Source organism: Lepisma saccharinum, chromosome 3 (genome assembly GCF_977018435.1).
Source record: "Lepisma saccharinum chromosome 3, izLepSacc3.1, whole genome shotgun sequence".
NCBI classification, from domain to species: domain Eukaryota; kingdom Metazoa; phylum Arthropoda; class Insecta; order Zygentoma; family Lepismatidae; genus Lepisma; species Lepisma saccharinum.
In genome coordinates, this window is record NC_139231.1 from 7340095 (window position 1) to 7353059 (window position 12965).

At 40.1% G+C, this 12965-nt stretch overlaps 1 protein-coding gene across 1 annotated transcript in view; it reads left to right on the forward strand.

Moving 5' to 3' along the window:
• Positions 1–1876: 1876 nt before the first annotated feature.
• The window catches only part of Nlg2 (Neuroligin 2), a 1033488-nt gene continuing 1022399 nt past the window's right edge, over positions 1877–12965 (forward strand). Inside the window, exon 1 of the mRNA XM_083118258.1 lies at positions 1877–2324. Within this exon, the coding sequence (XP_082974384.1) occupies positions 1877–2324 (448 nt within the window). The remainder of the gene's footprint in view (positions 2325–12965) is intronic.

Consider the following 12965-nt stretch of genomic DNA (forward strand, 5'->3'; position numbering starts at 1 on the left):
TTCTCGTTGGCTTCCTATCCTCCTGTGTAACTTATAAATAGCATTAAGTTACAAAATCGAAAATTTACCCTTTCAGACATTTTTTTAACACATGGCCTTTTACTTAAATGAAGGAAAATACAGAATAGGAAGACATGCTAGGAATTATTCTCCGTGGAACCTAACTTTATGGAAATTATTTTTACATAAAGAGCGAACAGAATTCATAAATAACTAACCTTTCAGGATATGACGGAACACGAAAAAAAGACAGCTCTGGATTCCTCTTCTGACAGCTTTTACAATAAAAAACTGCACAATAAGCCATTGTTTTTATTTTTTGTTCTTCTACATCCTTATTAAAATAGTTATTGTACGTCCATGACAGATCATATGGAACGATGTTACGTCATGTAAAAGTATTGACTTTAAAAATACGATTTTTCTTATACATGTTTAAGAAAGGAAAGGCATTTAATAAAATACAAAATCACGTACAAGTGATCATCATTGATTAATAGATACATAAACTAAATTTTTAATGAGAAAATTAGGATTTAACGTCGATGGTGGTGCCGACTGGTAGCTGGTTAATTCATGCACGAACAAATGAATTCCGAAATTAACCATGTTCGGATTTTTGCACCAGTGCGGGAGGCCTGATAAAACTGTATTAATCTTGTAATTGTTACTAGAGTACACAAATTAAATAATTAATTTTAAATTTTAATTAAATTACCGTCAAAATCAATAAATCCCATTACCTAGCAATCATCACTCAAATGTCTTGAGGTTAGTCAATAACCATTATAACAGACTACAAATTTGAGTCAAACAAATTATGACATCATACTTTGATACAAGTATTAATTTTTATGATTGACATATTGAACACTGAATTAGTAATTTATGTGGGTGCGTAAAAAATTGTATATCAGTGTTTTGGAGGGTTGTTGTACTGTCAAATTGAACTAAGAAAATGTATCCCCGAGCAAGAGATAAGAGCGAAAAGCCTATGTTTGGAGATAATGATAATGTTTTAACAAATGCGTTTAGATTTGTGGTAAGAGTGGGCCTCTTACACTGTTTCTGAAGAAGTCTTTAGTCTCTCCTTACGTTTCTAATGTATTTGTGTGTCCTGTACAGGCTCCTATACAACCTTGACTTTCTCAAAGGGGCTTTTTGCACCTTTTTCTAACATTAAGGTAAGGGTTTTAGATTAGAGGATGTTTATGTTGTGTAATTTTAAGGGTGCAAAGCGTACCTACGCATCCCAAAATTTTGACTGATTCCTTTGTTGTCTTCTCTTTGCAGAATGAACAGGATGTCTAGGAGGAAGTGTGCAGTGCAGTTATGAAGAAGGAGCAGATAGTGATAGAATTCCGTTTTTACGTGTGCATTAAGGAGCTACTTTGAACGTCGGTTTAGAGTTTCGAAAGTATGGTGTTAGCTGCGTGCGTTACTTGGCGGTTCCCTCCTGTCACTTTGTTTTTGTGCGGTTTTGCCCACCGTGTCCTATCATTCTGATCTTGTCCGTTTTGTCTTCAACAGCTCGGTCAGTTTCTTGCACACTTTTATGCGTGTTGTGTTTTTGGTTCGCGAAATGATCAACAAGCACTGTAGCTTTGAACACGCCTACGACGTAAATACCATTCCTTCAGGTGGCAATATGTCCAGATCCCAATAAGGCTCTTGTTGGCGATCTATTTGAAAGTTGAAGTCACCTCCTTAGAAACCTTCTGGCGTTGGAGGTAGGGAGTGCGAATCGGCCTTCGGGTGCCCTGCCGTTGCATACTCGTCCGCAGCGATGCCGGTAATGTGCGCAACGGGAAGCCGCGGTGACGTCATCAGGGTGAGGTGAAAGACGCAATGGAGCGCTATAGATGACGTCACCGCCATGCATGTCTTAGGCCATGGTGTCAGTATCATCGTCATCGTCATTGAAGTGTGCTTGCTGCTTGCGTCCGGGAGCTGCTCCATGCAAGTTCAGAAGTACAGCACGCGGGTGGTGAACACGAAGTACGGCGATCTGCGCGGTGTCATACTGCAGGTCCACGCGAGGCTGCCTGGTCCCGTGGAGGCATTCCTCGGGATACCGTACGCCACCGCCCCGACCGGAAGCCTCCGGTACATGCCTCCGGTGACCCCTTCCATGTGGAAAGGCACGCGATTGGCAGACATGTTCGGACCTGTCTGTCCGCAACGGCAGCCGGATATCGACAATCGCACAGAGGCGCTTCTGCAAATTCCCCGTGGTAGGCTTCTGTATCTGGAGAAACTCCTGCCTCTTCTGGCCAACCAGAGTGAGGACTGCCTCTATCTCAACATCTACGTTCCCAGAGACGGTAAGTACCAAATCTTTTTAATATAAACGTATACATTGCTTGTAGACTTGTCTTCTGCATATGTCATTTGCAAGTTTCATTTTAGAATTGAACAAAATATGACGCATCATAGGAAGATCAGCAATTCTAGTACTGCCAGCATACGTTTTGTCTCCAATCAATAAAATAATAAGAACTGCCTAATACTAATTATATTCAATGAATGAAATTTTTTATGTCTCCTTCATTACGGTTCCGTGAGGCCATGGAGTTCTGATTATTGCCTTAATACATCTTCTGTCCAATCAATAGAGTAGCGGCTTTTACCTCACAAGAGTGCCATCCGATCAATTGAGTGGCATTATTTACTTCATACAAGTGCAATCCGGTCAATAGAGATATAGAAAATCGTTCCAAAATATTATAATTCACTTGATATAGTTATGGGCCCAAATAAACTGGAATGGGCACTGCAGAATAAGAAATTAATAAATTTTTCTGTTGTCAATGAAAGTTTAAGATCTCAGCTAAAATGAAAATCGATTGTTTTGAAAAATGGTAGCGGGAAAATAAGCTGATTTTTTTTAAAAAATCACTTTTTCATTTCTCCACAGAGACGATTAGTAAAAGTGAATTCTTCACAACTTGGGAAGGTGTGTGTGTGTGTGTGTGTGTGTGTGTGTGTGTGTGTGTGAATAAAAGGAATGAAATATGTGAAGATTTATTTCTGGAAACACCAGTAGACCTTCATAAAGATACACAGTTAAAATTTATATTTCTCTTTATTCCTGGTACACTTTCCGTGTTAGCCGTCACTTTCTTTCAGACATAAATGTCTTAATTCGCTTACAGTTCCTTTATGTGATCACAAGTCCATACATGCACCGAGACTTAATGGACAACCCTCGCACATTTCGGAAGCGAATGCAATAATGGAGAAAATAATTGCTTGTAATTATGCTTGCAAATATTATCCCCGACTTATCCAACAACGAATGAGTTGCTTTTTTTAAATATAAAAACTCGCAAGGGGTAAATACACCATCGAGCTTGCTGATCCCTGTCGCATACCAAACAATCCATAGACCGAGGGAGCAATTTCGATCAATCGCGCTGCAAATGTCCCGGAGGTTATGTTGGCATGGACACATACACTGATCTCATCCTGGGGGTTCGACTACAGCGTGTTGCAGGTATCATTTCTCCCTCCTCCATAATGATACTGATTGCTTTTAACGGTCAAATAAATGCGCCTCTCGACTCCGAAATGGCATCTGATGCACTCGTTCGGATAAACGCACGCACAGGGGGAGCTGTGCCGGACTTGGAGGAGAACATGTTGAATATGAACCGTTCGAAGCGATTTGGTATTAGACTTGAATGGATAAAAAGATTTCCAAAAATGTGTGCTCAGATAGGCTGGGATTCGAACCCAGAACCCTTGGAGTCTTGCGCATCACAACAGGATAGGACAAAATTCCATAAAGAGTACTTGGCCGATGTATACATAGTCTGAAGCCATTTGTGTGTAGAACATTTCGGTTAGTTCATCGAACTATCCAGCCTAACTATTGCCTATTTTGGGGGAGCAGGAAAAGGTTTATAGTTTCCTTGCGTTGACTTATCTCACCCAACAGGTCGGTAGGTGCCAGGGCTTGTTCCGAGTTGATAGCTTCCTGGAGATGAGGCCTGCTCGAAAAATGTTTATAGTGTTTAAAACATTCAACAATTGGTCTAATGAATAAATAGCCAGATTCCTCTCTTATCAATACACACTGTCTATATTTTGAGGCACGTATGCTAATTATACATATCAGCTATAAATGTTATGGTATGTATGCTTCCATATCATCTATCCAATACATTACGTAGATATAGGAATAGCTCGATAGCACTTTGGTCCTCTTTGTGGTAATTTTGCTTGATTGAATTAATTTACGTTGCTTTTCTGACACTTTAGCTAATTACCACGAATCCTACAGAGAATTATCCTAGCTGCAGGTCCAAGCGCCAGAGCTTCGTTATTCTGCATTAGTATGTATATACTCTATCTCGGGAATCTATGGAGCGAGAGAACGAAGGTAAGTCTCTGGGCAAGTAGTGACTCGAGAGGGATCCACCAAAGAACGCGTGCAATGGAGCGGGAGTGCGTGGAGGGGGAAGAGCGACTGCAGTTACCAGCATTTCCAGCAGCGTATACTGCTTCGCTCCGCTCATTAGCCTTCTACCCTACTCTGCCTTTATGCACTCTTTGCTCCACAGTTTCCCGGGATAGAGTGTACGTGGAAGAGAGGTTGACATTTGGGTGTCTATATGCTGGGTCACCCCTTACACCCCTTTCTTGTAAGAAATTGGTAGATGGCTGTAGATGAAGGTAAATCTTATACATAGAAAGTGTTAGCATAGACTTAATTATAACTAAATTGTAGCGTTTGTTATCTGTGAAGAAGTTCTTACAAAAGGGTGAGATATCTACAGTTTTGTAGATAAAAGAGCCGCCCCCGTGGCGGAGTGGTTAGCACACTACAACACCGGGGGTCCAGGGATCGTGTGTTTGTGAGCGTCAGTTCGTCAATTTCATCATATCATCAGTCCTCCCCATGTTCGAAATTAGCCAAAAGTGGCAGAAAAGCGAAGTAAAATAAACCAACTCAATAAATTGTAGATAAAAGAGGACTTCTGTATGTTTTGCAATGGAATTTTGCGCATAAGTATCTTTGCGCATAAAGTTATTTTGCGGTAACAGCAACTTTATATTTCTCGATGAAATTCTTTACTTTTCGGAGATGTTTTAAGCAACTCTATCCTAAGCATTACTCTGCCACAGTATCCCTCTTAGCAGAAAACTTGAAAACAAGCTTCGGTGGAAACCATGAAAAACCATATAGCCTGTTCTCTGCAGCAGGGGACACCAATCTTTCTCCCTTGATCCCTCAATGGAAAAATCCATCAATGGGCCGCTAAGCTGATTACGGCGACTGACCGCAGAGTAGTATTAAGAGCACAGTGAGAAGTGATTTCACATCCTCTCTATAGGCTCGGAGCAACCCTTTAACTAGAGATACCCCCTCGGCTTACATGAAAGACCGAGCTGTGGAGGTGGGGAATTCATTTTCTGCACTCATGCAGGAAGATGCCACAACAAGGCCTGGTGTCGATGTAAGAAGATTATTTTTTTATGCATTTAAAATAACAAATTTAGATGTCTAAAATATTAAGAAATTCCTGAGGGTGACAAGCATTCGTTTTAATATTTACGAGAAAGCAATTGTTCATCATGTGCGAACAAACATAAAATAGATTAATTAGAAATCTCAAATTTATCAAACGGTACCGGGACACGCTCCAATACTCTAAACCTTCTAGAAGATGCTCTCAAACCATTACACAGGCTTTGCAACCATAAAAATAGGCTCTGAAAGTTATAAAATAGCACTAAAACTACAAAAATAAGCTCTAAAATATTAAGATAGGCTTTAAAACTACAAGAATATGCTCTTAATGTTCTAAAATAAGCTATATAGCTAATAAAACAGGATATAAAACTACAAAAGTAGGCTCTAAAACTGTAATATGTTTTAAAACTACGAATATAGCTTCTCAAAGGTAAAATAAGCTTTAAGACTACAATATAAGCTCTCTCAATCTACTGAAATAGACTGTCAAACTAAAAATTTAGTTCGTCTACTAAAAGAGGCTTTCAAACTCCAACAGAGGCTCTACTCGAACTGCAATAAATAAGCATTAAGACTACATAAACAGGCTCTCAGACTACTAAAATAATCTTTTAGCTTACGAAATAAGCTCTGAAACTACTAGAATAGGCTCTAAACTACTAAAGTGTGGCATGCGTGAACGTTGGACCTCGTGAGGAGCAACCGGAGCATGTTACTGTACTTAAGGAGGATTTAGTTATGGAAATTTGTAATCATGTGAAATCTTTTGAAGGATTTGAAATGGAGCTACTGCCGTGTATGTAGACAGAGGTTGTTAATTTATGCACACACTCAGGCTTCTCATGGAATAAGGATCATCACGAGGATTCACAGTAACAAAGATTTAATAGATGGATTAATCTTTTTCAAGATGTCTGAACTTGAAAGTCGTGCATAAAGAACTTTACAACCATTGATTGTTGATAATCAATTATGATGTAATGCAATTCAAATACTATCCATTCTTAACAGCCAGGATACATCTAAACGGTTTGTTTGACTTACAGTATTCTTTCAGAAAATACATTATGTATATTGAATTCTGTAAGAGGTGGAAGTGTCTATTTGAGGCGATTTAGGCGACTTCTTGCAAAGTTTATGGAGAAATCGGGTTGTTGATCTTGTGTAGGCGAGTGGGACACTAGCCCACCCTTAAATAGTCTTTAACCAGCCTGAATTAAATTGTCCAGGGTCATCCACAGTATAAAATCACACACAACAGAGAGACATAAGTAGAGATGAAGAAAGATTGGGATGCAATTGATAGAAGGACATGAAAAATTAAGGGAATAACGAAATAAAAAGAAATAGAAGAGGAGGTGGACAATTAGAGAAAGGAAAGAAAGGGAATTAGATAAGAAGAGGGAAAATAATATTGAAAGGAAAGATAAGGAAACAGAAGGAGAAAGAAAAGAACAGATAGGAAAATAGAGAACAAAGAAAGAGAAGTTAAAAAGAGGTAGAGAGAAAGAAAGGATATATTTGGATAGGAAGAAAGAAAGATAGGAAAAATAGAATGAAGGTGAGAGTAAGGTGGAAGAGGATAATATAGAAAAATAGAATGGATTAAAGAGAAACATTGAAATGAAAAGGAATAGAGAAACAAAGGAGGGAAGAAAAATAAACAGTAAGGAATATCCACAGAAGCAGAACCCATCTGAAAGATTTTTTGCTCTCCCTTGATTCGAGTTGAGTTGTTGTTTTAAGTCCACTTTATGCACAGTAAGGCTAATCGGGACTGGACCTACAGTTTAAAGGGGGATCCGAACCACTTGTGCCTCCACCGGGTATCGAACCCGGGACCCCTCGATTACAAGGTAATGACGCTACCACTGCGCCATGGGGGAGGCCCTCCCTTGATTCGAGTAATGACAAACATGTTCAGAATTTAAAATTAAACTATGAAACTGTTAATTATATCTTTTTCATTCCCTATTGAAACGATGACTTATTAATCGGTAGAAGTAGAGAAGTAACAAGGAAGAAATGTTATTCGAGCGCGATCTTGATTTTGAGTGATCAAATCATCATCCACCGTCATTGTTCCAATCAGTCAGTAAAGAGAGGGCGATAAATAAAAATTCTAGCCTCAAAATTATCAAAATTTCCGCAGCCTTAAAGCTGTAGAAACACCCTGATGGTCAAATCAGGTTTATTAAAAGGGATGACTCTTTGAAATGTAAAACTCTGAGTTACGCTGGTGCCCTGAGAATACGAAATCAGCCAACGAACGGACACAAGGCAAGGAGAAAGAAGAGAGAATGAGATTGCACAAATCCTTCACCTGGAAAGAAATTGCATTATATACCTGAGCCGTGTTTTTCACGTCCTCACAGAAACACATCTCATTAAAAACGCGCCAAGCAAGGAAAGCAGGATTTTCCCGCGCTATTTTAAAAACAAAATCAGAATCCTTTCGTTTATACAGCGCTGTAGTACGTTACGCCAGGATCGAGCCTGGTTTTAAAAAAAAGCGCAGTGTTTCTTTTTACCCTCCATTCTGTCCCATCAAAGCGGTTTTCATTTGATTAATATTGTTTTAAGGAGACGAGGAAGAAAGTGCCCCCCACCACTTTAGACTGTGTGGGAGGTGCTCCTATCCGCCCCCACCGCACCCTTTCTCTCTCTCTCTCTCTAGACCCTGGCAACGCAACATAGGTCCTCGTCACATCTGCAGCTATAGCAACTTCCTCTCCCCCGCGGTTGCCATGGCGACGAGGCTCAGTTTGCTGTCGGCAAGGACTCGTGTTGCAGCATCGCAGAGTTACGGAGGAAAAAGAGGACGCTGTAAGGATGCTGGGTTACCATGGCTGAAGTGCGATGCTCGTCACTTACACAAGGGAATCATTGATATAGCCTCTCTAGAACCCTCCTTCTTGTTTGAGGTAGTTATTTCAGCTGTCGAACGTCTGGTTTAACAGTAACAAATTACTTTTGAACGAACGGAAAACAAAATAGTAAAACTAAAGATTCAGCAAACTTAGCGTAACAAAATTTTTAGGAGTAACAATAAATGAAAATCTAAATTGATCAAACAACGTACACATGCTTGTTAAGTAACAAAATTTCAAAATATTTGCGGTGAGAATATTAAAACAAAAACTTAATACAAATTCAGGTGTACGTACTTTACAACGTTTCATTCACTCACAAATGATGCAATAGAATTTTGGGAAAATTCACTGGCAAGTTTAGAAGCATTTAGTAAACAAAAGCAAGTCATTAGGATTATAGCACGAATAAAGACTAGGTAATCGTTTAAAACGTTCTATAAGTAATACAAAATATTAAATCCCTTTACTGTACAGTGTCTCTCAAACGTTTTAGGACAACAACATTTTTGAACTAGGTAATCCAATTTACACAAGCCGTTCGTGGGTTGTGTGTAGAGTTAGGCTCAATTTCAGGGTTGAAACATGCACAATATTTATTTATGAAATACGCGAAAGAAAGAAATTAAGTATTATTGTATAAAACCAAAAGAAAATATATCAGTATTACCTTTGTGGAAAATGATCGATTTTAAGAGAGAAAGGGGAAGAGGAAAAGTAAAGGAGGGAATAAAATAGAGGACAGAAGTGGATAGGAGAAGTAATGAGGATCAAGGAAAAATATTCGAGGGGAGATGAGGAAAATGGAGCAAGAGGAGATACGAGGAGGAAAAGGAGATGAGAGGAGAGGAGTTTGGAGAGTAGAGTAAAAGAGAGAAAAAGAGAAGAACGAAAGGAAGACTAGAAGAGTGCAGTGGAAACGTAAATCGAAGACAGGAGAGGAGATAAGAGGAGTGGAGAAGAGTGGGATGGAGACAAGAAGCGAGAAAAGTAGGGAAGGCTATATGAGATAAAAGCAGAGGAGAAGGAGGGGAGAGAAGAAGGAGAAGAAAAGAAAGAACAGAAGAGAGTGCAGACGAGAGGAGAGAAGATGTAGTTGCAGAAAATATCGTCTCGGCGTCAAGAATTGATGCATTTATCAAATTATCAACATGAAAAATTCAATAACATTTTGAAATGTATTGGAGAATGTATTAGATCGGTGAGAAATGCCTTTTAGCTGAGTACAGAGGAAGATAAAATCTTCCACTAAGTTCTTTGATTTTACCTGCAATTATATCACTAAAAACATGAATGTAATTTTAATATTTATTAGAATTATCCAATTTTTCTCCACTTTTCGGTTCTTTGAAATGGAGATTTTGTAACTTAATATTTACCCTCCTCCCATCGTTAATTCCAAATTGCTTCATTCCGTTTCACATGGCGTGGACAAGAACACAATGAGATGTAACGAGTGCACTCACGGTCCCCGAAATGACGTGTCAATCATACCCCGGCACGGGGCCAAACGTCGTTATGTGTACGGGAGACCGGTCGTGACTCTCGGGCCAGGTTTTCAAGTTCGGTACTGAGACGGTCGTTTATTGTCATACTATTGCGAGGCGGGGATAGATACCTTGAAATATTACACTGTTTTGGTTTACCTTTGGTATGTAGATTCGAACAATCATAAAACACTAATAGTATAATATCCGGTACCTGTAAAACGTCAAATAACAACACTGACGAACGGTAAAAAGTGAATATATAATGTAACAACAAAAAAATATTGCAATCAACAACTGTTTACAAAGCCTCCTCAAACGCTCTCTCATTCATTCTATCTCTCTTTCACACACATGAGGTATTTTTACATGTGAGGTATGGATACAAATCATTGATCTCATTAACATATCATTCCTTTTAATTTTAAACCTTAATGTGAATTTAGGGCATTTGTCTGTCAGCTCCTGTACTCTTTTAAATTAACTTAAGTGCCAGCCCTCGGAAAGCGGTTAACTAAGACAATTGGGTCGGCGTGGTTAAATCTTTCGTTCGAATGAACGTATGCATCGAGTCGTAAGCACGACATTATACAAGTTTCTCGGACGGGGGTATTACACACAAGCCTCTCTCGTCCAATGAGAACAACTACTCAATTACATAGTGATGCAAAAACTTAATTGGCTCCAGCTGCCGGAAATACACTAATCAATCGTCGGCGCGAGCAAAAATTACCTTAAAAACCACTATGCAACAAATAATACTACTTCATGCGCACGACCTTGCAATAAAAAAAAACTACGCTTTCCACAATTAACGAGGACTCATCAGTCAACTATTGACAAATTAAATGGCGCGACGGGGCGGTCGGTTACACAAAAAATGGAGCACACTTTGACAATTTATACTAAATATTAAAGAAATGAAATGGAGCTTCTAACCCTGAATGCAGACAATTAAATTAGAACATCTGAACATGAAATTACCCTTTTTTATAACAATACCAAAACAATTTTTAGACGCGGAAGTTAGGTTTGGGTTTTCCTGAGTAACTTTGCAAATAAGTGAGACTTCGGCGTTAACTGTACGGTGTTGATACTAACGACGCACGTTTACATGTACATGAGACCCTCTGAAGTATACTGTACCAGACTCTGCTACATGCCGTGGTCATTCATCTCTCCTGGACGCGGGACTTGCACACGGTTCCTTTGTGGCGAAATTGTCCTCCGAGGTCGATCGCGACGAAGAATAATTGCGACGATCTGGTGTACTTGCACCTCCTTAGTACTTCGGGCGTTCCTCTTGTCACTAGCGTCGGGTGTACGTGGTCACGCGTCGGTTCGGAATCTCTCTGTGACGGGCTTCGATTCGGCGTCGTTCTGGAAGCGTCGTTCTGGAGTCGTCCTTCAATCTCTCCCTCTGGCTTCGATCGGCGTCGTTCTGGAGTCGTCCTTCAATCTCTCTCTCTGGTGACGGGCTTCGATCGGCGTCGTTCTGAAAACGTCCTTCGGGCTTTGGGCAGTGTTTGGCTTTGGTGTCGTCTGTGGCGTTGGCTGACTGGCTTCATCGGAAGATGGCGATGCATCGTTGCGGGGTCAGGGAAGTCGACAGACTCCCATCTCAATCTCCTTTAGCCGCCCATGATTATGTAGTTAACGCTTGGCGATAAACAAATCACCGCGTAATCTTCACCAAAATAAGGCGCACACTGGTAACTCTCTATCCGCAATTCGCTCACGGTACGTAAGGAAACAAAGTTCACGGACACAAAGCAATAATCACGCGAGAGTGTAGCGCGGAGATGCTCTCTCTATGAAATCCGGGTAAAAACTGTTTCTGGGATGGTAGCACCGCATATATATAAGAGATTCAAATTCGTCCGTTGAAACCCACGCTAAGGTGGCTTCGCTTCGCTTTCTCAGGGGATGGAAATGACCTCTGTTCATTATCTTGAAAGGCGCGGTCGGCGACGCGTCCTGGATCCTTGCAGAGTTGGGCTCCAGCTGGTTTTCCTGGTCATCCGTGAACATGGGTTCGAACGCCTGCTGCGACTCAAGCCCGGTAGCGGCGAAAATAATCTTTCCTTATCTCCGTGTTGGTGCAAATATGTCATGTTCTAAGCGGCGGCTGTCACTCAAGAAAAACTCGTCCCCAACTCCCGACGTCTGGCTCGGATACAAGTTTATTCACAAAATAAATCAAACCTCACACTTTCATGTTTGTGCATAAAATGAATCAATAAACAAAAAATAATTTATATCGAACTGCGTTTCACATGTCACTAGATACCGTGACAGAGATATGTCTAAAACTTACGAAAATTTTGTATCACGGGAGGGGTTTTAACCCACGACCATCAGATTGACATTCCTTAATGGTATCCACTACCCTACAAGCTTTCGCTCCTGAAAACAGGTAGAAAGAACTGGCCAATGTAAAAGGTAGATCAATCTTTCCTCCTACATGTAATGTGCAAAGAATACTTGTTCTAACAAAGAAAACGCATCTAGTACGAATCAACGAAAACATTTAATGGAGAAATGCACATGATGAAAACTTTTCAGTCGATATTTGTGGAGGTATCTTTACATTGAACTCGATTGGGAATATGGGTTAAATTAGTATGTCTTGAATTGCCACAAATATAAATAGTCATTTCATTAATATTTGTCAATGTCTTTGAAGCTGTACACAATTATCGTTAGAGTATCATAATTCACTATCTTATCTCTCTCTCTCTCTCTTTCTGGCTCTACAGCCCTTGGTGGGCCTTGGCCTCCTCCACAATCAGCCTCCATTCCAATCTGTCATCAATTCTTCTCCTCCATCCTTTAATTTTCATTGTTTGCAAGTTTGCAGCGACGTCATCTATCCATCGAAGTCGTGGTCTGCCCTTTCTTCTTGCGTGGTGAAGCTTTTCTTTCAACATTCTTCTTGGCATCCTATTGTCCATCATTCTCTCCACATGCCCCAACCACTTTATTCTCTGGGCTTTGACAAATCTCACTATATCTTGGCCTTTTATCAAATCATCTAGCTCTGCATTACATCTTATTCTCCAGTCGTCATCTTCCCTCACAGGTCCATATATCTTTCTTAATATTCTTCTCTCAAATATTCTGAGGGCA